We start from the raw sequence: 25,878 nt of genomic DNA, 5'->3' as shown, positions 1-25,878 counted from the left end.
GTGAGGGGGGGTGGGGGGGGTGAGCTCAGCACATTTCAGACTGAACTCATCCACACCCTCAAATACAGCTGAGTCGTGCTGAGCACAGTGATGTGGCTTTTTCAGGGGCCGGTTATTCCATGAAATATGTTTTTATGTGTGTGTGTGCAGCTGGACTCCAGAAGCTCCGTGTGTGACGGCTGCAGAATCAAACAGACGCCTGGAAAAGATTCGATAGATAAGATTAGATTCATACTTTATTGATCCCAAAGGGACGTTTAGGAAGTTCACATGTGGACTCTGTGAAACACTGAGTTGTTTGTGTTACTGCAGATGTGTACATTCAGGGTGGAGTTGTGTGTGTGAAGCATATAAACACACACACACAAACACACACAAACACACACCTGAGTCAGCGACCACAGTGAAAGTGATCTCTCGGGGCAGTTAGCCAGTGGCCTGTCCTGTGATGTCCTCCTGTTGGTTTGTGTTGACGAGCAGAAAGTCAACGTGCACCAGACAATAACACAACTTCATTTACCACTTCTACTGCTTTTATATGGCAAAGTTACGTAGAGTGGTGGAAAGTAACTGAGTACATTTACTCATAAGTACCATTTTTGAGTTTATTTCCAGTTTTTTTTACTTTACACTCTACAATCCAGAGTGCAGTAAAGTAAAATGATTTGTCCTTTAGAACCTGTGCTCTGCTATATATCCAAAATAATGTTTAATGACATTTCTAATAAATCAATGATCCTGGATTCCCAGAAATGAAGCTGCATCTAAACCAGAACCAGGGAGGAGATGAGAAAGTGAAGCTTGACGTCTGAACCTCGTTAATGTCACAGACGCTTCTCAGTGTTTGGAGCCGACTCAGTAATCAAATCACCGCTCGATTCAATCAGACGAATCTGCAGCTCGAGAACTCCTGAACAGAGCCGCTGTGTTCCAGGCCCATTCGGGGAAAATGTCAGAAACAGTCTCGTATAGTTTCCAGGTGTCAGTTATTCTAGATCTATAGAACCTGCAGGCAGTAAACAGGAGTCACTTTTGTCAACATAAACGTTAAATTACTAAAGATTCAAATTAAATATCCAAGACAGTTCCCCCTGAGCACCCGTCCAGTACGAGTGACACGTCCTCGTCCTCCTCTTGATCTGTGACGAGCTCGGACAATGATTGACAGACAGAACGAGTCCAAACCGCCGCTGGGTTTCACTTCCTGCCGCTGCTGGGAAAGACAAACACAGGCGGAGGAAGGATTGAAAACAAAGATGGGAGGAATGCTCATGTGTTTTCTCTTCGGCCCTAATGGAAGCTCATTAACACTGGGTGGGTCAGACTGGGAGACATGGGGCTGCTGGGATTTTCAGTAGCAAAAGAAAAGTATCAAGACAAGTTATTCAAGACTGGAGAGAGGGTGCAAAAATCAGATATGAGAAAGCAGAGAACAAAATGTGGTTTTTAACATTTTTGTCTTGTGATCTGTTCAAGCAACTTCCCCTAATTGGTTAAAGGGATTAAATGATGTCAGAGGGAACAGCTGATTACAGGGTGTTTCCAAGGATTCCATGATTTATGTTTTTATTGAGAACTGATTTTAATGCTAATTCAAATATGGCTTCATTAGGATAATTCAAACTGCTTTAACTCAGCAGGAAGAAGTGAGAAATCACCAGATTATACTTTACAAGTTAGAAAAGTCCATTTAAATATGTAAAAGAAGGAATGTTAGTGTGTTCTCTCTCCCTGGGTTTTTTATGGTTACTCATTAGCAGCCATAACAACTGGGCCGGACTCACACTATGGAGACAGAGGGAAACCTGTGGTATAACTTATAAAGTTAAAATAAATCCTCACTGTGGGAAAGTGTTGTTTTTTGTCAAAGAATCCAAAACATAAATCTGCAGCTGACGTCCTAACTGTTTCTCACTTTGTGATCATGACTCGTGTCTGTGATTAGGAGTTGTCTTCTTCCTCAGAAAGCAAAATAAGAGCTAAAACTAAATATCAAAATTAAAGTCTTGAGTAGACAAGTGACAAAAATACAGTTAATTTATCTTCATTCAATTATAAAGAATAAATCTTATGATGTGAAGTTGTAAAATAAGAGTAAAGGTCACATTGCACACGTTTAAAAAGCTGCTCAAGCTGCTTTATAGTTTTATGTATTTTCTTTCATCATAATCTTAAAATTATTTTTAAACTTTTAAGGTTTTATTGTTTTAACTTGTTGGGTTTAAATGCCTCAGCAGCCTGAGCTCCAGTTTGTGATGTGACAGGTTCATTATTATTGAGACCGTTTTGATTAACTGACAGTGAGTGAGTACAGACAGAGGGAGTCAGTATTCTCTGAGTCAGTATTCTGCCTCTCTGTGATTCCAGAGCCAGGAACTGAAACACGAGACCACACATTTGTTTGTGTGTTTCCAGATAAGAAACAAACATCTGCTCCTCAGTCGCAAAAGTTTCTCAGAGGAAAAATATCAAACCAGCACATCGCTGTGGCACCGAAACACAGAGGTTCAGCAGATCTGCAGGGGTGGGACACACCCACACGCACAGACACACACAGACACACACACACAACCACTCACAACCACACACGTACACACACACACACAAATACCGGGCTGTATTCCTTTAACCTCAGCCACTAAATCATCTGGGGGTTGAAAAAAGTACACACAATGTCATTCTAGAAGGTTCACCTCCACACAACCTCACAGCACTACACACACTAACAGAGACACACACTTCCTGTTTCATTGCCACAGTCATGTTGCAAAAAACCTAGTTTCACAAGGAAGTCGTCCGTTATGGAAGACAAATTAAAATTTAAGCTGAATATTGATACTAAATTTGAAACATAGGATCATTCTTTATTTGTCCTAAAAGAAGGAGATTTTCTTTTTTGCAGTAGCAAAGGCTGATGGAGAAATAGAAGCATCAATAAAAAGAACGACAGTGTAGCTACATTGAATATAACCCTGGATCCAGCTGTGTGGTTTTTCCTCCTCTCATTATCAAACATCTGGATCCAAACCGTCCTTCCTCTAAACAAACATCATCACGTCTGCTTATCATCCATCTCGTCCTCCTCTTCTTTGTGTATCGCTCTAAATCTTCCCTTTCCGCCGCCGCTCTAATCAGCCGCTCATTGTGTCGAGGAAACACAAACAGAGGTTTGTACCTGACGAGCACGAGGAGCAGGAAACGGAGAAGAGATTACAGATGTTTACGTGAAGAGAGAAAGACACGTGCACGCAGCACGGGCAAGCTAGAGGATAGATTCAATAGTTTAGCTGCTGTTTTATTATAAAATAACAATCAATTTAATATTTATTGCACAAAATCTATCATTTTGTATTAAAAATAGGTTTAATAATCACCTGCAGTATTGCATAAGAGGGGTCAGTTAATTACAGTTTAAGCTAATGACAGTTATCACATTGCTAAAGCTAATTCTCCTTGTCGGTGAAACCAAATCTGAAAAGGAATCCATTTGATTTTTTTCCATTTGAAGCTTCGTGTCTTGGGTTTTAAATTATTCACTTAATGTTGTTGAGTTTTTTTTTGTTGCTTTAATCAAATTTAGAACCGAGACACGAGACAGAAACATGTTAAACTCAAAGGAGACAAATGTAGCGTCCAAGAGGACAAACGTCTCGAGGACGGACTGAAGAGGAAAACAACAAGAAAGGGACCACGAGGATTTCTTCACTCAAACGTGACGACATATATTTGAGCTGGACATCATCACATTCGGAAAAAAACTGGCGTTAACACTTATTTTCTTGTCAGAGACACATAATCCTGTCACACAAATCTTCCTCCTCCAGCTATGAAAGATCCATTTGAAGGATTTAAACACAGGTCAGCTCCAGGTCTGAGACTAATATTCACCATCCGGGTTTATTCCTCTTCATGACTGTGTCCGTGCTGCAGTGCTGTGCAGTGAAGCGGCTGAAGCACGGGACTGAATTACTGTAATCTTTGTGGATTGTGGAGGATTAAGCTCTCGGTCAGATGCAGGTCTGACAGACAAAGCCCCCCCCCCCCCCCCCCCCCCATCATCAGCTGCCTGTTGCAGAAACAGGACACCAGCCGACAGCTTAGAGACCCGACAACAGACGAGTCCCATTGATTCCTTCGTGCTTTTATTTTTTTTCCTACATGTCCCAACATGGCCATCATGCAGATAAAGTGTTTTCTGGCTGAGCTGCAGTGATTCGCCGGCTGAGCCCGTGTCAGGAGCTTCTCAGGTTTCTTTATCATTTCTGCCTTTTCTGTTCATTTCTATGTGTTTTTTATTAGTGTAATATAAACAAAATCCAGTATTAAAAAGGTTTATTAGGTCAAATACAGTTTTATCTTTTCTGTCTGAGTAAGAATCTGTCATGTTCCTCTTCTGTATTCACCTGTGTGTAGCTGCTCCTCTCGTATCGAGGGCCGGTGACACAGAGGAAAGAATGATAATAACCCACAACTACAGTAATGACGACTCAGCAAAACCATAATATCACAGCTGATTCTGTGAGACCTTTAATCAAACAGCTTTTCTTCCTGTTCCTGCAGTCACATGACGACAGAAACCACAATTCAGTCACACGGAATTACTGTAACTCATAAATATCAAATGTCCTAAAGAGAGAGATTCATGAATTATTCCCTAAAGAATACCTGGATTTACAAAATAACTAAATTGAATGGGTTCTTCCTTCGTAAACTCTCGGCTCTGTTTGTGGGAGGTTCACAGGAAAACAGATCTGTATCAGGGAGGGACTCCTCATGTGTTTGTCTGTTTGTGTCTGTGTGTGTCTGTGTGTGTTTGTGTCTGTGTATGTTTGTCTATGTGTGTGTACAGTGCACCTTTCTTTCACTCTTGTCTGGAATCCAGTTCTTATCCGGGCAGACGATCTCCTCATCCTCCGATAGCAGGCGGGATAGGAGCTGACACACATTCACTATTCATACAGTTTCCACACAGACGTCACCGTGAAGTCAAATAAATCACAGACGCTGAATTCACGCCGACTGAGCTCAGATGAAAACAACTGACAACACAGGAGCGTGAATGTCTGGGTTCTCTTCTTTCATTTATTTACATGAAAGGTCTGTGTAGGAAGTGGAGAGAGGGAGAGAGATTGTGTGTGTGTGTGTGTGTGTGTGTGTGTGTGTGTGTGTGTGTGTGTGTGTGTGTGTGTGTGTGTGTGTGTGTGTGTGTGTGTGTGTGTGTGTGTGTGTGTGTGTGTGTGTGTGTGTGTGTGTGTGTGTGTGTGTGTGTGTGTGTGTGTGTGTGTGTGTGTGTGTGTGTGTGTGTGTGTGTATGATTGTGCTGCTGCAGCAGATCAGTTCCTCTCAGCTCTGTGAGTTCAGACCAGCTGTGTTTCCTTCATCCTGTTCACTGCTGAGTGATTCAATTCAATTCAAACCTTCCTCTAAAGGACCCGTGCAGCAGCAGAGACTCGAACCCTCGACTCACTGTGGCCGGCGACTTTCACCCGTTTAAATATCTTCATACAAATCCAATCAGCCTCAGCTCGGACCTGAGACTTTATATTAAAATGGACGATGCATCTCCACCTCCTCCCACTTTTCCTGAATATCCAGATTTACAAAAATAACTATTCTTCATAAAGATCCAGGAATGATTTATTGTTGAAAATGTTGAAATATGTCTGATCACACAATGTTAAAGAAAGTGAGGATGAACTCATGAGTGCACCAGTGACTCGTACCACACCCTGCTACCAAACTTCATGGGAATGCTTGAGGATTCCAGGGACTGGTGAATCAATGAGTGAGTGTAATTTGGTGCAGATTGAATTTAAAGGGACAGTTTGACCTTGAGACGGTTCAGGATCCACTCGAGAGTCGTGTTCTAGTTAGATAAACTAAATAGTGTGATTTTCCCAATTAACCAAATTAATTGTTGGATGGTTTAAATTCTCTGAGGTCTCGTTTCAAAGTGTCCAGATTATTCAGATTCTCAACACATCTTCCACCAAAGAGAAAATATTTATAATCTAATGAAACGTTTCTATTCTCAGATGAAAAAACGTTCGGTAGCATCTGTTTTCAATCCTTCCTCCACCGCCTCAAACCTGCTCTGAACTGGTCTAAGCTCACCCCTGCCACTCCCACATCAACCATCAGTCACCGTGTAATTCTGCTCCTCCAGCTGCAGGGAAGCATCGGGGCGTCAGGGTTCGATTCCCGAGGCCTCACTTCGCCCGCTCGCCCTCTGCCTGTGTGTGATTATGTGATCGCCAGGCAGCATTCCTCCGCGCTTTGATCACGAGACACTCTGTGTTTTGTCTGTCAGGATGAAACACTGGGCCTCAGGCGGGGGGGGGGGGGAGACAGGATAAATGGGACACACACAGAATAATAATTTAAATCCCCAAAATATACCTGCACATGATGGAACCTCCATGGGCTTCATGTGTGATCATATTCAAAGGATTTTTTCACGCCGGTAGCGGATCGGTTTCACGGACCCCGAGGCAACGTGGAGATCAGGTTGGATATTCAACACCTGTAACACCAAAACAAAAGAGTCCACACACTTGCACACACACACACACACGTGTTACAATGCTTTCAATGCCCCACGGTGGGCTGCATTACCAGGAACCTCCACCGGTTCCTGTTTCCATGTCCTTAAGCTGTTCCGAGTGTTCCTAATCGTACTTTAGGTGTTTGCACCCGAAGGCCTCATTTGACTGAGTATTACCAGACCACTGTTGAAAACCTGCGTGAATCTCAACATCGCTTTATCACGACCTGGTGCATCAACACCATGACGTCACTTCCTGCTGTGTGTCTGGTCGTCAACAGGCGATGGGCCGCTCTGTGAGTGAACAGAAAAAACTTTGTGAAACTCCCATTTCCCAACAGAAACACCCATTGCTGGATTTCACCTGTAAACCAGTTCAAACACAAACACACCCACCATCCCCATAAACCTTTAACCCATAGGTTAGATTGACACCATGTACCGGCAACTTCCAAACTGAGATGAGATACAGGAGCTTTTTTTAAACTTTCGTCTCTCCCTCTTCCGCTCGTACTGAATTCTCTAAATATGACACGTTGCTCAAAGTCTGACCTTTGACCCTTGACCCACTGTTAAACGCCCCCTGCCCTAACTTCTCCCACAGCGTGACTCCGTACTCGCCACACATATCTACCACCCCCCCTCCCTGCCCCCCACTGCCCCAACACAAGCCTCTGAAACTTATTCTGACTTTAATAGAACTCATGACCTCGTGGTTACGACATCAGAAGATATGGTGGCGCTCTCTGCTGCTCGGCAACACATTACAACAGAGACATTATTTATTTTATTGTTTCTATTGATAAACGATTCTTTGACATTTAAACTTTTTCATTCTTCTGCTTTCATCATTTTTCTAGTAAACAACTTTGTTTTGAACCGTTGTGCACAATTAAAGTTTTTTATTATCATTATTAACGAGCTGGGTGGGCAGGTCGCGTCTTGTAGAGAATACAAAGACTTAATGATAGAGAGAAAAGTTGTTTGGAATGTGAATTATAATGAGATTTCACAACTCTGCCAAATTTAAATTCATTAACTTGTCCTTTAACAAACGTCTAAGTTCTGTGGCCTCGGCCGAACACGTCGCAACTCGTGAACTTTCAGAAAAGTTTGAGTTGCGAGGTCGTGAATACCAACGAGGGGCGGCGTTCGAACTCTTCTCGTAAACATTAACGATCGAAGGCAACACCGGGAACAGAATCGTACATAAAATCGACGGGAACTTTAATTTTGGCGAAACCTCCTTTGAGTCCGTTACCGTTAAACCTCCGGCTCCTGAGAGAAGATCTGAGATCAGTCCTGAGCATTGCTCCGGGTTTTAAACAGGAGCTGCTGCCGTGTTGAAATGTATTTAATGTGTAACTGTGACTCCGGAGCTGCAGATTATTCATCTTGTTAAACCAGATATTTCATGAATGTATCATCACTCCCTTTACTTTTCTGTAATATTTTATTAAAGTTACTGTGAGAGCAAAGTTTCTCCAAGATGTTAACTTAGCAGGACATTGTACTGAACCAGTAAACACCACAGAGAGTTTACTGAATTACTTCTATATAACTTATTGTTACTATGTTACTACTATGACAGTAGTTTTGTGTTTTTAATTTTGCACTTTGGCGTCTTGTTGTCCACTTTTCACCTTTGTGTTAAGGTTCAGAGTTACATGGTTGTGTGTGTATGTTGGTCTGGAGCTGACTGTGCTGGTATGTCAGTAATGTATAACCAAACTGGCTCCAGGCCAAAGTGACTGGGCGGCAGGTTAACACCTGTGACCATACAGCTCTGTGTGTGTGTGTGTGTGTGTGTGTGTGTGTGTGTGTGTGTGTGTGTGTGTGTGTGTGTGTGTGTGTGTGTTTGTCAAAGGTGTGGCACTCAGTCTCGGCCTTTGATTGTGTGAAGTAAGAGATTTATTATTATTATTATTTATAGGTACCTTATGAGCAGGAATACTATGTGATAAAACATTAATGAATGAACCGTTGAACCAAAGTATTAATAAAGTTGTGGGGCTGTCTTTGTCCCAATTATCAGGTTTTCTGAGATCACCTGACTTCTCGGTTGTCTTCAGATATGAAAACATTCTCTTTTTGTCCACTTTGTATTCATCATCAATATGTTACTATCGTCCAACAAGCTTCCAGACACTAAATCACAGTTTTCTGGAGGACAAAAGTAATGTCAAAGAAGTTTAGGGACAAGATTGTGGCGTGCATGCTTATCTGTTATTTTGTGTATTTTGGTTTGTGTGTGTGTGTCTGTGTGTGTTTGTGTGTGTGTGTTTGTGATGGATCAGTGCAGTGTTCTAAAGGATAATATGGAGGTTTGGCTCCACCACATGTGTCCCTTTTTTATTTTTGGTCCCTGTTTTAACCCTGCTGGTTTTAAATTAGAGCCTGGATGGCTAAAAATCTCCCAACTAGTCCACTGGTTGTTGCCCTGTGTGTGTCTGTGTGTGTTACTGTCTGTGTGTATGTGTGTGTGTGTGTGTGTGTGTGTGCACTGTAGATTTCCCCTGCAGCTGAACCTTGCTCAGTTTCTTGGTCTTCTTTCAGCTGGGTGGGCTGCTGCACTGATGTATAATGTTCAAAATCATAAATTGTGTTTGACGTAGATCAGCCCCAGAAGCACCAGTTGAAAACAGAAGGTACTTATACTAACTTTTAATTATCCCAGTGCTCAGTAATGGCTTCCAGTTGTTGGCCCATGATGGAGCAATAACAGAAGACTTTCACACCACCCACTGAAAACATGAGTAAAAACTCTGATCCAATTTATGACCACATAAACTCAGCGGTGGGTCAGGTTGCTGCCTGACTGAACATACCACCGGGTTTTCATACCAGTCCACCCAGGAGTCATACTTCACTTAATACCAGTATCACCAGCTTCAATCCCCAAAGATATCTGTGTCGACCTTCAAGCTCTGTTCTGTTCAAACACAATAACAAATTCAATTACTTGTTTTTTGCTGCGACAGAAGGTCAAACTTCTCCCTCTGTTAAAGGTCGACTCCCCGGCTGCACCAGAGTTCTGCCGCTTGGTGAAATCAAACCACGCCACAGACGTGACCTCTCATTTCGGTTTGGCTGATTTCACCCTGACGCTCCTTTTGTCCGAAGCAAACATTCAGCCTGAAGACCAGAGTCTAAAGGAACAGGTCAGATAAACAGATCTCTGGCTTTGGTGAACACAGTCGTGTTGGTTGGAGTCTAGTTGAGATGGGGGGGGGGCTACAATGGACATGGACGGTTCTTGCCTGAGGCCGGTTCTCAGGTCTGTTAAGTGGATTAGAGGCCGAGCAAACATCTGCAGGAACGGGCCACAAAACAAACTGACCATTAGCAAACACCTTGATGGGAGTGAGACTGGTTTTCAAAGAGTCATCTCATTCAGAGAGGAAAACTGCACTTTGCTTATTTGTTTTTGTTTAAGGTTTCTCTTCTTTTTTGAGCTGCTGAGAGTCGCTGCTCTGTAACTGACCTCTGACATCTATTTTAGGAATGTGGTCGATCTATATTCTTGTCACTGGTGTGTTTTTCAAGTTCTTGTGTTCTGGGTACACTGAGGTTTTGAGGGATTCTCTGTGAAACCGCTGATGAGGAGAAAAAAGCTCTTATTTTGACTATGGGCACTTTTAAATGTCAGGAAAGTTCAGAGGTAAAGTTTTGACCTCCTCTGTAGTTCAGCCCGAGTGGAAACATGCAGAGATATAGCACAGCTGTTCTGATTGTTAAAGGATAAAGCTGGTATTATTATATATAAGTAGTTTAGTGCATTTTCAACTGTCTTTGTCTGCTCAGCTGTCATGAATAAGGATTTATAAACAACACCATCTGCTAATGAAGACCATGAGATAGAGAGGAAAGGTCTGAGGATGGAAGTTTGAGGTTGAAGGACTTAAATAATATAAATAAAATCTATATTATTGTGTAAAATAATAGAATTATGGTAGTATATTGTTGTTATGATACTTATTTTATTTTTATTTTATTATAGTATATACTGTATCATTTCAACTTATTTTGATTTAATTTTATAATTTAATAAAATTTTATTCCTTTTATTTCCTTTATTTTCCTTTATTTTATTTCATATTATTTATTTTATTATATTAAATTTTATTTCACATTATTTGTTTTTATGTTATTGTTTTTTTATATATTTTATTTAGTTCTTTTATTGTATTATTGTATAATATATTTGTATTTATTTTATTTCATCTTATTCTTTAATATATTTGTATTTAATTTAATTTAATTTAATTTAATTTAATATAATTTAATTGAATCACCTGCAGCTCAGCTGTCCCTCAGCTCTCCTCAAACTGAGCCACGAAGGCGCTGATTGGCTGTCAAGTTGTGCCGGGCGGGGCTAACCCTCACCATCGAACGTGTGATTGGTGGGCTCGAGTCGTCGCTTGTAGTGGGCGGGGCCGTACTGTAGGCACCAGTGGAAGTTAAAGACTAAACATTAACGGGCGGAGGAGCACGAGACGCACGAGACGTGACCGTGGAGCGTCACTGTGGATTTTATTCGTTCAATTGTTCGGAGTTAACGATCGATTCGAACCCGTCGGACCCGCGCGGACGTTTCCTGCGCAGAACGGACGCGTTTATCGAAGTTTAGCGGAGTTTGAATGGAGTCGCGCGTGTGACGGAGCAGGAGCGGGTGGAAGCAGGAAATCATCCCGGTCAGCAAACAGCCGCTCCGGGCGAACTTCCGGAGGTCCCACGGGCAGCGAGCCGAACACTCTCCACTGTTCCCAGGGGGCTGTTGGGTTTTTTAACGCGGCCGAGTTCGAGGGGAGTTCCCCCCCCACCAGCAAATGACGTGGACCAGCACGATGAGCAGCGGCTACAGCAGCTTGGAGGAGGACTCGGAGGAGTACTTCTTCACGGCCAGGACGTCGTTCCTCCGGAAGCCCAACGGGAAAGTGTCCGTGAACAAGGTTCGGAGGGTTCGTCTCATTCTGGGTCTCTGTCACAACGTCATTCAAAAACAATGTGTAGAAAACCAACGCTTGTTAAAAATGAAATATTAATCAACTGTTGGCTATTGGCAAAGGTCTAGTATCTTACTGCCATTCGGCAATTGTTTAACATTAAAAACCTCCATCCATTTAAATGAAATTATCACTTATTGATTGGCTCACCTGTTCTCGGAGCCAGAGGCGCTGCTACGAGGGTTGGGCCCTAAACGGAATATAAAACAGCCCCCCCCCTTCCCCCCACAATATATTTTTTACAAATAAATAACTAAATAAAGTACAAATAAACCTGTACAGCAGTATCACCAGTATATATACATCTTGATATCTATGTATTTCCCCCATCAAGAGTTTTAAAGCTCCAATGTGTAAATTTAGGTGAAATGGATCTATTGGCAGAAATATAATTTTTAAAAGAATCCTTGTGAAGTCTTGACTAGTTCGTTTCATCTAAATTGTACAAATTCTTGTTTTCTTTACCCAAAGAATGTTGTCTTTATATTTACATACTGTATATTTACATCAGGAGCGGGCCCTCTCTATGGAGGCAGCCATGTTTGTTTTATACAGTAGCCCAAACTGGACAAACTAAACCTTTTTTGAGTTTACCACAGGTTCTCCTTCATAGATGGCACTAAATTTTACACACTGAACCTGTTCAACAACCTTAATTAATATAACCCAAACCTAGATTTGAATTAGTTTGTGAACCTTCTCTTTCCCTGTAGACATATGTTGGATTGAGTTAGTCAGTCACATTCAGCTCTATCGTGTCTGGAGCTCACAGAACGTCTGAAGGTGCTGGACTAACTTCTGGTCCACAACTGTGTTCAAGTGTCTCTCACTCGCACAGACGCACTCGCACACATGCTCAGTGTTTCCAACACAGCTGGTTTGTTCCAAGCCTCCAAGACTCTGTGCAGTGGAAGAGAATCAAGCTATTCTTCTCCTCTGCCCACTTAGTGTGTGTCTGTGAGAGTGTGTGAGTGACATGGGTTTCTCCAGCTGTGATCCTTCAGTGTCCCGGGGTGTGACCCCTTCACTTCTCCATGACGGGCATTTAACACAGGTCCTCATTCCTCGTGGCAGTTTGTGTGTTTGTGTGTGTCTGTGTGGATGGATGCACAATGTGCTCCATACATGGCTGCCAGAGAGGGTGTGAGCTGTGGTGTCTTGTACTGAGGCTCCGGACCTGGAGCTGGGAGCAGCCTGGTGGTTTCCCCGCATGCCAACGGTAATTACCACTGGACAGGGGACACGTCCTCTGGGGGAAATTGTGTGGGGCAGCTGTGTGAAATCACCGGTTGTGGGTCAGTGAAATAGGTTATCGTGAGAGTTGATGTGTATTTATGTTCATCAATGAGTATACTTCATATTCAATAGAGGTATTTAAACCAGTGCACACTAGTTAACCCACTGGGAAAGAGATGCAACTTGATTTTTGCCTTTTTAAAAAGGTGCATAGAAAACCCATTATAAGTGGGAACTAGCTGGAAACACTGGTGCATTCACGTGTCTTGGTATAAAATAGAAAACCCAGAAGTTGGTTTTGTGAGGTTCTCCATCAACCATACCAGCAGCAGTAGCCCTGTACAACCAGCTCATTCATGATCTTTAATCAAGGTGTCAGGCTGAAGTCTGAGAGAGAGAGGAAAGTTTAATAAGCTGCAGTTGAGAGGGAGGACAAACAGAGAGGAGGACAAAGACGGACATGGTGGACGGTCAAACAGGGAAATGAGATGTCTGGTCTGAAGAGGATTTATATGTAGACTCAGGCAGGGTTTATATCCACTCGACATTAACACACACACACTCATATAAACACACGCACATATACACACAAATTCCCGACCCCCCCAACCCACCTTTTCTGTGGGTGAATAGTGTTTCTGTATGTAAATGTCACGCTGACCAGTGCGTCTGTGTGCCTCATGAAAAAAAAAAACACTGGGGTAATCCCACCCAACCCCCAGTACAGTACACACACACATACAGTACAGTACAGTACACAGACACACACACACACAGTGAACGGCCAAAGCTGCAGCTCATCTCAATTCAAATCACGCTCACAGACAGTAAGCCGACTATGAGGCATATTCATCTTCCCAGACGAGAGGATGGAAGCTCTCTTCCATGTTGCACCCACACAAGTCTGCTGACCTTAATAATAATAATAATAATAATAATAATAATAATAATAATTTACATAGCACTTATTTTAAACTGGACCCATATTAAGAGAGTCCACCTTGCAGGGAGTGATCACACTCGACAGGTCACCAGGGTTATTGAATTAGTGTTGAGGGCTAATTCTTTGAGAGATAAACACACTCACGCAAAATCACACTTAGGAGTTTCCCGTTAACTTGGTGCAGATCAAAAATAGATGTGAGTCTAGAACAGGAAATGGTCTTTCCTCATCGCACAGTGAGCTGTGTGTTGACCATCTGTACAGTTCCCTCACTCTCACATGCACTGACATCATGTGTGATAACGGGCCGAGGCGTAGGGTTGTGTGTTGACGGCCCACTCCCACACCTGATGGATTTATGGTGTGGTGCTCTTACCTGACTACGCCCGGCAGCACCTTCGCTTGGTGTTTGTTTCTGAGGTCTAAGGCCTCGTGTCAAGTCAAGTCAGTTCTATACCAAACAAGTCAGGAACCTGTTCTGATGCCAACTTGGGCCAATGACACAGATTGAAGCCGGAGTTTGCACAATAGTGATTTGGAGCGGCAGGACGAGGCTCTTGACCTATCACGAGTCAGCACCACTTGTCAGTCATCATTCAAGGTGCTTGGGCTTCACTTTATGGGGGGCTGTCATGGTGTTCTATTTGTAAAAGATGGACGCCGGTACCATCTGGGTCAACCCCTGCTGGCTGGTTGCAGTATATACCTATAGGTTGCACAACAGGAGGAATTTGAGATGCGTCATCGATCTTTGTGAACAGTCTGAGTTAGAAACCCTGAACAGAAGCAGACTCTAGGTGCTTTCCTGAATGTTTTCTTCTGTGGGAAAAAGTACCCATGTTTTGTCTTTATCTCTGAAGGGCGACTTATAGACAGACTGAATGCTGTAGAGCAGATTCAGATCTTATCTCTCCCTCTCTTTTCACCTCCCACACACTCGCAGTAAGTTATGATATCACCGGTTCTTTTTATTATGTGCAGAGACACACCTCATTCTACAGACTTTGTACCTGTCTCACCTGTAAACAATCCATCAGAGCCTTTGTCTGGTGTCTTTTGTGACTAGTGTGATGAAAACAATGAGCCAACAATATTACATAATGACCCCTAATGACCCTTTGTCCCTGTGTCTAGGGTTATGACCAGTAGAACTCATCTGAACTGGAATCAAACCTTAACAGGGTTACAACTATTAGTTTTTTTTATTGTAAAGGAATCTGCCCCTTTCAATTAAATTAGTCAGCCACTTAGTGTACATCCTTAAATTGTGAACAAATGCCCAATCCTGTGCTCTGTTTCCTGTCCACGTGAATCCAAATCTGTCCTCGCTCACACTCTCCCCCTTCATTTACTTCCTCTTCTGTCCAGCCTCACCCGTTATCCTCCTCGCCCCTCCATCCCCTCCCATCATCCTTGTTTCTCCTCCATTGTATGTCACTTCCCGTCGTGTTCTCGGCTCTCTTTCCTGTTCTCTCTACAGCACTGAGGCCCCCTCGAGTTCTGCTGTTGTTTGTTTTGAGATTTGAAATTTGATTCCATCACACCTCTTCATTCTCGTCTAGTCTCCCTCATCCTGAAACCACTTCTGTTCTTGAGCCCTGATTCGGTTCCACTCGGCCCACACAGCTCCTGCTCCCGCTGCTTTCAATCTCTGGATATTAGATTTATAATCTGGCAAACATTTGGTACCAGCGCCCAGTTTTAGCTTTGCAGCAGCTTCCTGTCTGACACTGTATCTATGGTATAAGCCCATTAGTTAAAGTTTCAGTCCAAGCCCAGTCGTCCTTCACCCTCTGTGACCATTGCCAAAGACTACAAGGCCACATCCTCTGATACAGATTAAACCTGTGATCCATTAAGCATCGCTCTTCTTTATTTTATTTAATATAAAACTATACTTAAATACACGAGTCACTAGGTCCATCTGTTACTGAAAAGAGGATTTCACAAGAGTTTTCAGTCTGTAATTAAAGCTCCCTCGTTGTCACGGATGGCAGGTCAAGCATGTTGTGAGTGATCGGGTGTGCGTTTGTGTGTCTTCGTGTGAGTGGAAGTTGTGTTTAGAGTCCTCGCACCTAACCTTTACCAGAGCTTGTACTCACAACACTGCCATGCCAACCGTAAACACAGGAGTCGGTGTTGAGAGATCCTTCCTCTCTTCAGGTTTTTATGTTTGTGCAACTCGATTAAACCGTTGCTTAAAAGCTGGTAGGCGACTAGAAAGTTACGTTAGAACTTTATTTAAAACAGAACCTTAACAATGGTGGGTTTTGTTCTTTTAAAAGCTCATTTAATTAACTTGGGTCTGTTGTTGTTTAGAGAAATCCATCCAGCCTGGGTTGGGAAGGTTTTACTCAAGGTTTGATATCGCTGTGGGTCGACTTTGCCCCGACCTGCCAACAAACACGCCGCCTGTCCGACTTTCATTTTCATTCTTCGTGTCATTTAATGCTCTCAATGTAGCTTCAGGAACTTTGCTCTGTCATTACTTAGGAATAGAGGATAAGGTCAAAAGTACAGAATTAATTAAAGTCAGGTTTCTTGTGTGTGTCTGTGTCTGTGTGTGTGTGGTGTGACTGTGAGGTACAGTCTGTATTCACTGTCTGCAGGTTACATAAAGTGTTTTATGAGACTCTCCTTTCTCCAGCGCTCAGCTTTTCCAAAGGAAACACGAGTGGAATTGTTCTAAACTGTGCGGCCCTCGCTATCTGTTCAAACAGAACCCGAGTGCCTTTGTGCCTGGAAACACACACACACACACACACACACACACACACCTCCATTACAGCATTGGGCTGTGTTATATAATAAAGATAAATCTGCTTTTTAAAGTAGACACCTGCGTCATGGAGGAAATTAGGTGTTTTTGTGTCTGGGTTTGTGTGTGTGTTTTAGAAAGAAAAGTGGAGAAGGGAAAAGTGTATAGATAAACATTATGTGCAGATAAGATGGATATAAACTTAAGCAAACCCTTCTGATAGTTGACTTATTATTTTAATCAGGACATTCATTAACCACACATGATTTGAGCTGCAGCTACTTTCATTATTGATCAACCTGATCCGTGGACCAATGAGAAGCCTGCGGTGGTTTGGCAGCTTTGCTTGAAAGATAATCTGACCAATCATGGTTTCATTTTGAGCTGCAGGAACTGGAGAAGTCGAGTTAGTGATTGATTTTGAGCTAAATTTCCAAATATTCAATGGTGCCAGTTTCTCCAGTGTGAATATTTATCTTGGTCACACATAATAAGTGTTGACATCTTTCAGCTGCAGCCTACAGTGTGTTCTACCCGCTCTCATGTGCACGGTCACAGCTCATGAGCCTTGTCACCTGTGATGAATTAACCCACCAGCTGCTTCAAACAGACCCTGTACTGTCTGGTTCTCGTCCAAACTTCTCTGAACAGGTGGTGAAGTGGTCTTGAACCCCCGCCCCACTCTCCTTCTCCTTCCCTCAGCTCGGTGTCACCTCTCTGTGGAGGAACTGACCACCTGCAGCATCATAGCTCAAGGTCAACGGGCAGAAGATGTCAGATGTCGCCCAACACTGGGACACAAGTAGTTTGACTTTTCACCAGTAGCAGCAGACAGTTCTTGATCAAGCGGTTCAAGGTTATTTAGCAGGGGTCATCAATTCCTTCCTTATTTAGCTCAACAGTATGTTGTTACTTCAATATATTGGAAAATAATCTCACTCTTTCGTAAAAGCAGTAGATCAAAACGTGACCCTGTCAACCGACTCTTACTTTAAACTGGTTTTGCAGTTGAAAATGTGTGGTCGTTTAAACCTGCTTGTATCTGAGCCAGTGGGACTTCCTGCCCAGCCCTCTCCGTGTTTAGACACTCGGTAATGAAGCCCACGTCGGTGGATGTCTGCCGTCGGGCGCTGTGAGCTGCTCGGTCACACACCAGTGTTCAGGCTCATCTGGGAGCAGTTTGGCTCGGCTGTGATCTCCGGTGCTCGCCATTATCACCAGACCACAGTGCTCTTTGAGGTGGTCGCTGCCTTCTGTGACGTGCAGAGGAGAAAGTGAGAGTCGAATGATGATGAACGACGGCAGGTTCACAGAGAGGGTGTGTGTTTGTGTGTTGTTGTGTGTTGGTGTTTTCCTTCAGGGCAATATTTGGTGAGAGAGATTGTGTTTTCTCTGCATGAGCAATGTAACCCCTCAATTTAACATGGGAATAAAAAAGACATATTGACTTATATTAACTTATTGTGGATCTATTTTATGTGATATGATGAGAAGTTTAGTAAAAAAAGATATCACGTTATTTAGCGAGCTAGTATTTTGGTGGCCTTCGGACAGTGCCAGGCTAGATGTTTCCCCCCGTTTCCAGTCTTTATGCTAAGCTAACAGGCTAAATGTATATTTTATTGATGGTATTAATCTCTGAATCTCACTTTACGTTTATTAGATTGTTATTGGTTTTGCAGTGAATCGCCCTCCGTTCACCCCCCCCCATCACACCATCACATGCTTAATGTGGGGTTTACTTTACAGTAATGATGGACTAACAGACATGCGTGCAAACAGCCCATCACACTGTGTGTCATCGTTTGTTTCATGTGACACTTTAAATGAAGCAACAATCCATACAGACACACACACACACACACACTGTCATGCATCTACAAATCTCCTAAGCTCTGTGGGTTTTTAATGCCATGTCTGATCGTTCTGTTGGTGTGTGTGTGAGTTTGTGTGTGCTGGTGTGTTGTGGTTTTGAACATTAGGATTTGGGCACGGCGGGTGAACACATGTATCATTCGCTTGTGGGTTTGGCCAGAGTCATGTGGGATTATGTGTGTTTTTCTGTGTGTTGTTGTGTGTTGTTGTTGTGTGTGTGGAGGCCTCATTCATGCTCTGATAAAGGGATTTTCCACTGTTGCTGAAGTGAAGGGCTCGGCCCGACAGTCGAGTGACAACACAGTCACGACCGCTCACATCTCACAGGTATTGTTTCCACTGGTTTCCATTATCAGTTCCCCCACAGACAGACACACCTGCCTTTCACATCCCCATTGTGTCCATTATACAGCAGCAATGACCAGTAGTGACTGTGAAACCAGGCGATGTAATTTAAAACTCATTCCTACTTGTTCACACGAGCTATGAATACCTGCTGACTCCTTTTTAATGATGGTTGATGATGTGACGCTGACTGGCTCCTGGTCCCGATGCTTCAGGCCCCGACTCACTGTGTCTCCTCTGAACTCAGATTCATTATCCTTTATTACGAGAGTTGTGTTTCTTTTGTTTTTGCTTTTTCTTCGGTCGCGTTTCTTGGAATTATGTTGAGTGTTTTTGTGGCTTCAACCGTTTCTTTAAAAGCTTCACAAGGCGGTTTCTTTCAAGTTCATGACGTGTCCTAAGTGTTGTAGTTAAACTTTTTACAACACATGACCTTTTAAGGGATTCCTCAGCTTAGCTTGTAACAGTATACATGCACTTTGCAAATAGGCCTTTAGGGTCATTCCTGTGAACCGATAAATCAAATTATTAGTTGTGACAGAAAAAACAAATGTGATAATTTGCTCATTTTCTCTTTTATTTAGTTGTATATTAAATATCTTTGTGTTTGGAACTGTTGCTCCGACATTCATTCATTAATCTGGAAAAACACGCAGCCCCACATACATGATGTGTGCAGCTGCCAGTCGACTCACACTCTCCGTTGTTGGCTCATCATCCTGGAGCGCACACTCCTCTCTTCTCTCGCCGCCTTGGCTGTCTAGAACCCTGAAGTTTCATAATCTCAGCCCACACATGATTACTCACTACACACACTCACTGCACACTCACACTCCCGTACACTGAAGTACACACTTCTGTGAATCTGTTGCTTAACTCTTCGTGGGATAGCAAACGCACAACCTGTACAAAGGGTTCGTTTCTTTCACCTTTTACTCCGGATTTTTGCAATCGTGACACAAGGAACTGTTAATCATACATGAACTGTGTGTATTGGATATCTCTGCAGGGCGTGTGTGAGCCCAGGCCGAGCAGTACCCCCCCCCCCCCCCCCCCCCATTATCTAGCTGTTCTAATGAAACCCATTTTTCATGCTAGTGGGAGTGTTTCCCAACCTCCAGCTGACAGCAGCTCCAGTGTGAGCCGACACTCAAAGTGGTCGTACGACAACTGTGTTGTGTTACTAATGTCGTATTTATCTCCAAAGCAACAAGTTAACGACATGATTAGTAGCTGAGTTCAAGATAAATATAGAATATGAAACAGGAAGTTTTTAGACAAGGTTTCAATAAATGTTCTTTTCTAGTTCGTCTCACCTGCGTCCTTCAAATTCACATCTCTCTCCTTTCTCACCCTCATTCTTCAACCTCCCCTTCTTACTCTTAATAACCTTCTTCTACTGCCGCCTCCTTTTAATCCTCTATCTTTGTTCCTTCCTCCACCTCCTCCTCGGTCTCGGTAAAGGTCTAGAGTAGACGATGGAGCTAATTCTTCTGGGTGGTCTCCTCCAAACCGACTCCTTGTGGTCTCCTCCAAAGAGTTTAATCGTAACTTGTGTGTCCTTTTCCTCTGCCGTCTGTGTTTTCATGTTGAACCTACTGAACCACACTTGACATATACAGTGGGTCCAGTTTGGCAGACGTCAGGTCCCTGAACGCAGCCTCGTCTCCATGTGGTCTGTCTGGTTTACTCTGCAGGTTGGATTTCTTTGTTTGCAAAGACAATAGCTTGAATTTCTTCACATCTTCAATCATCTGAATAAAAACGGATTTATTTACCGAAGTTCTACCGATGAGAGAGACAAGAATACAATGAGACTGGCACCTGTCGTAGCTTGGACGCTCTGGAAGCCACCCAGGTGTAAATGAAAAGAGATTAGTGGTTATGCTAAATGGACTATGTTGGTTATTGAATGGTATTCACAGTGTTAAGTGCTGCAGAGCACAGATGCAGAGCTCTATAAAAGGCTTTAACGATGCTGCACTGTATCTACTGTATCCTCGTCCATTAACTCGGGAATGTCCACTCGAGCAGAAGAGTTCTAGCAACTGTTTCTCTCCATTAGCTGAGGTATGTGTGGTTCTAGGTGGGAGCTCTTCCACTGGTGCTGCACATGTATGCAGCGATGTCCCTGCATGCTTGTGCCCATTAGTGCAGGAATGCTGGGAGGAAAGGTGTGGCCAACGTCAACTTCCCCCCGTGGACTCAACAGGAAGTAGCACTGAAAAGGAAGCAAGGGAGGATGAGGAGGGTTAAAAAAAATGGTTATGACATAGTTTGAAGGATTAATAACCATAAAACCACCTTGGATCTAGTGAGTTTAAAGGATTTTATAGATTGGATCTATAGGAAGAGGAGCTGGCTTTCAAATGAAGGTTGTGGGAATATTGTGTGTTGGGCGGGGGGTGAAATGGAGACAGTGTTCTCCTCCAGTAGACTGATGATGACACAGCATTTAGCTAAATGTAATGACTTCACTTTAGTCATTTCAAACATGCAAAGCTTAGTGGAATTCTGAGGATGTAAACACAATAACACAAATGTCTTTCTAGAGCTTTTAGAAAATATAGGTCACGTTCGGTTAGCACAGCTCAATCCTTGTGTTTCTTCTGCCTGCAGCTCCAACAACATGCAAACACACAGTCTGGTGCTTCAGGGTGTGTTCAGCCGAGCTAAGCATGTTTCGTCTACACTCACACACACACACACACACACACTCTCTTTGCATGGTGAAGTCATCTGTTTACAGACGAGCGTGACAGTGCTCAACAAAGGCAGGAATGCTGCAGGTGTGTTATCAAAGGTTGAGGAAGAAGAGGACATTTCTGTCTCCCACATCATCATCCAGTCTAAAGTTAAACCAGCAGCTTGAGAACAGGGAGAACCTGACACACACAGAGTTAAATATAAAAACTTTATGAGATTCTTCTTCTGTGTTTCTCTGTTTCTTCTCAGGCCCGGAGCTGTTTGCTCATCCTCTCTTTTTTCATAATTCACTGTTTCATTTCTGCTTTTCCAGGCTGTGGTCGGTCTCTTCTGCTTTTTAATGCTGTTCAGTTTCGTGGAATACGTGCAGCATGTAGACTAGAAATTAGATTATTCTCTAAATATGTAATTCAATGTTAAATACTACTACTTTAAAGTATTTTTATCTTTGTCCTATTATTCGAACAACCAATGAACGACTAATACGCAGATGATGATGTGCAAGATTTCCATAGAAGCATAAGTAGCAGTGTGCTCATATAAACATGTTTGTCAACTTGACAGCACATAGTTCCTGCCAGGAACACTAGAGCTGAATACTGGGCTCAGTCAAATATTTGTCTTTCTATTGGACACAAATCAATTAACGTCTCTTGAGAACTTCTTAGACTGTTTCCAGTAATATTCCACATGATCGAGGTAAACTGTCATTACTAGATGGTTTCCATATTCATATTAGTCCTGTCTCTATTGAAACCTTCAGTAGTGTCTGTCCTTGTCTTTTCTCTCTGAGTCCAGTGTTGATCTTATAGCTTCAGTGGGTTGGTTCTCTGTGTTCTTAAACAGGACCATGATCTCATGTGTTGCAGCTTCGCTCTGCTCTGCTTCTCCTGTTTGGATTCACTCTCTCTCAGTTCCTCTTAACGCTCCCCACCCTGGACGTCAAATAATCTGATTAGGACCAACTCTCCCGGGAGGTGCAGCCAGTAACGGCTCCTCGGCCTCGTTTCACCAGCTCTGACATAACAAGGCTTTCTTTCTGACTGCAGCTTGTTCAAATACTTTTCTTTTGAATTTAAAAATATATTTATACTCAACATAAAACTGCCTCGTGCCTCAAAGACTTTCAGTATCTGGGCTGGAGAGGTTTTGTGTCTCGTGATGATAAAATGTTGTTTAAGGAGCTTCTTCACCCTGAAGAGAATAAAACCCTATATAAGTCAACAGGTTGCAACAGGCCTCCAGTATAATAAAGGAGAGTTTTTTGGCATTTTCTCAAAGGCTGTAAAGTTTTACAAGAGGAGACGATGCCAGAAATAGTATAAAGTTTGTGGTGACAACCGTAATTGTAGCTTAGCACAAACCTGCACCTAAATTCCAGCTGTAATATTGTTTTTTGAGATGATTGAGTTTATACTAACAGACAACAGTTGCCTCAATCCATTGAACTCCCATTAAAAGTTGGAGGGAATTAGAGCTTTCGTTAAATAACATAACAAACACAGATTGAATGAATGAGATTAACTTGAACCACTCCTGTAGATCGGAAATCACTAATCTTCCTGATCACCAGGTTCAGCTTCTGACACACAAACATAAACACACAATCCCAATGCACCAGAGGAAGGATTTCCCTGAGGCAGGATCGTTTATCTTGTCATTCATTTTGAGTTGCTTCTTTCTGTCCTGTCTCTATTTGTCTCTGTGGACGGTGAGAGGACAGTTAATCTCCTTACCTGTCTCTGCCTGCTAAGACGCTTTGACTCATCTGACCTTGCAGGTGCTTCAGGTTGACACAGATTGTGGGAAAGGGTCATGTGTAGCTTGAAGGATCAGGGTTGTGTGTCTTAACGAATCGGTAAATGACGATTCAGACGAGTCATCATCACCTGTATCTCTCCTCTGCATCTATATCTCCATACATCTCTAGTGTGAGCAGCTGGTTCCCCCACAGAGATCATCACATCTTCATTTAAACATCATTTAAACTACCAGTCTTTCAGATTCATGATGCTTGAACAGGTTACTCCCTCCAGCTCGCACACAGACTGGTATTCCTGTTAGTTATTAAACCTCTCAATGCACACAGTGTTAAACTCTCTCCAAGCTGCAGTCAGTGTGTGAGTGTGTGTCTGCTGTGTTTGTTGTATTGGCACCTTGTCTTTCTCTGGAGCAGTGTGTGTTTTCCATATAAGGGTGTGTGTTCCTTCAGAGCCTCCCTGGATTGTGCACTATGTGCTTGCATGTGTGTGTGTGTGGTTTTTAATAGATGCCGAGCAGAGCCGCACTATGACCATGTAAGCACCGAGTACACAGGGGAATTAAACTGTCTTAAGACTCTGAATCGACACAGTGACATACTCTACAGATATATAATCTAACTCTTCATGTGTCTTGAGGGAGAACCTTACCCGTCTGTGTGGTGATGTGAGTCCAGGGAGTCTTTGTGTCCCTCGGGCCCTCAGGGACTTTCTGAGGTCGTTCAGCTCCTGCAGGAGACATTAGACTAAGTCACTAGATTCATATTATATCATATTATGCAAATGTTGAGCGGCTGCAGCAGATCCCTCAGGCTGGAGACGTTTGATTGTTCCAGTGAACAACTGATGATGCAACAAACTAGGTTTTGTCCCGGGACCTGATCTCTATCTCGACACGTGTTTGAATCTGACTCCACTTGATTTGATTAATCAGGAGAGTCCATGGAGTCACATGGCGTCTGTACATGTGTGTCTGTCATCTCGATAGGAGCTTCCACATCAGCTGACCAAGTCACTTTCTATGGTTATTTAGACACTAACGCGGTGCAGACTGCTGACTGCTGCTCTTCCATACATTAGCCACACGTGCCGACGTGCTGTCCACACACTTCAGCCTCCAGTCCGTCAAACTGAGGACTCCTCTGACCCGCGGGACATTGTCTCTCTAGCTTTCTGCAGGAGGTTTCTACGTTTTCTCTATAATTAGAAGTCAGTCACTCAACATGGGACCTGGGTCGACTGGAGTTGTGTGTTTTTGTCATGCGCTAACCCTCCAGCAGTCTGGGCCGGTTCACACTTACATCATTTTGGGGAAAGAGTGAAATATGTTTGGCTCTAACATGAAGTATATAAAGTCTTCCCAAAGCAGTTTGATCATTCAAGCCTCTTGCAGCTAATCTACGCTGCACTGAGTTTGTGTTACTGTCCCTCCTGATGCAGACATGATGTTTACTGGTGCTAAAATAGTTAAGATACAGCCCCTACAAGTAATCTAATGTATGGGCCGGGTCACATAAAGAACACCACTATGCTCTAATTTGCCCCAAAGCAACGTGACATGTCATAAAGTACATACGCAGCAAACAAGCTTCACTACTTGTCTGCTACATGTTCTCCTTTGCAAAGGTAAAGATTCGAGTCGACTTCTCTCAGGTTCCAGAGATCGTATCTGACACTGAATAGTTGATTTGTCTGCAGTAAACGTTCTGCTTCAATAGTCCAAACAGAGAGCGTTTCATAATGATCGAGGTCGAACCCGTGACTGATCAGGACCTTCTCTCTTCCTTGTCTCTGCTTCAGGATGTGGAGAAGGAGAGAGAGCTGCGGACGGAGTTCAGCAGGGAGGAGATCAGGCAGAAGATCGAGCAGTACAACGGTTTAACCAAAGACCACCTTAAAATGACGCAGGTGAGTGGAGAACACACACACACACACACACACACACACACACACACACACACACACACACACACACACACACACACAGTGAGTTGCTGCTGTTGAGGTTTCACCGTCCACGCAGCCTTCCCTCAGCTCCCAGCATTCCTCAGCAGTCACATCAGAGCGATGTGAGGATATTCCTGCTATTGTTCTCCCCCCCCCCCCCCACCGTGTTTAACTTGGCAGCGGTGAAAGGTTTCTGAAGCTGGATTCACACAAACACTCATCTGTACTGGTTCCATCCAGACCAGTGCAGATGAGGAGGTCACGTTCTCTCAGACCTTCACCGGGTGATCACATGAATAATCCTGAAAGCTGCTGCTCAACATGTTGCATGTGTCACAGCTGATGGAATCACTCAGGTCTGAAAACAGCAGATCTACAAATCACAGACGTGCACTTTGGACCCTTCACACTTAGCCACGCCTTCTTTTTTATTTTGAATTCCTTCCTTTGTCTCTTTTATCACTTCGCCTGTGATGCAACACTCGTCCTGTTCGGCTCTTGTTCTTATCGATCCGGTTTGTCCACTTGTGAGTTTTCGTGCTCACGCTCACAAACACACGTACGTGCAGCCTCAGACCTCCTGGCTCCATCTGGAGGGATGAGATTAAGATGCTCTTTCTCCGTCTGGCACCATCTGTCCTGCAGGACACGCTGGGTTCACTGGTTTCATGTGGAGGGATCATACAACACACACTTCAGCTCTGGAAACGTTTTATTCATGTCATGTGTTCAAATCTGTGGTTGTGAAACAATATATA

The 25,878-nt window shown here is 43.3% G+C and overlaps 1 protein-coding gene across 1 annotated transcript in view; it reads left to right on the top strand.

Moving 5' to 3' along the window:
• The window catches only part of rassf3 (Ras association domain family member 3), a 40,027-nt gene that overhangs the window by 7,548 nt on the left and 6,601 nt on the right, over positions 1-25,878 (top strand). The window contains exon 3 of the mRNA XM_062382657.1: positions 24,974-25,081. Coding sequence (XP_062238641.1) covers positions 24,974-25,081 — 108 coding nt within the window. The remainder of the gene's footprint in view (positions 1-24,973; positions 25,082-25,878) is intronic.

The sequence above is a fragment of the Platichthys flesus genome, chromosome 23 (genome assembly GCF_949316205.1).
Source record: "Platichthys flesus chromosome 23, fPlaFle2.1, whole genome shotgun sequence".
In the NCBI taxonomy this organism is placed as follows: Eukaryota; Metazoa; Chordata; class Actinopteri; order Pleuronectiformes; family Pleuronectidae; genus Platichthys; species Platichthys flesus.
This window is presented reverse-complemented; position numbering and strand designations above follow the sequence as displayed.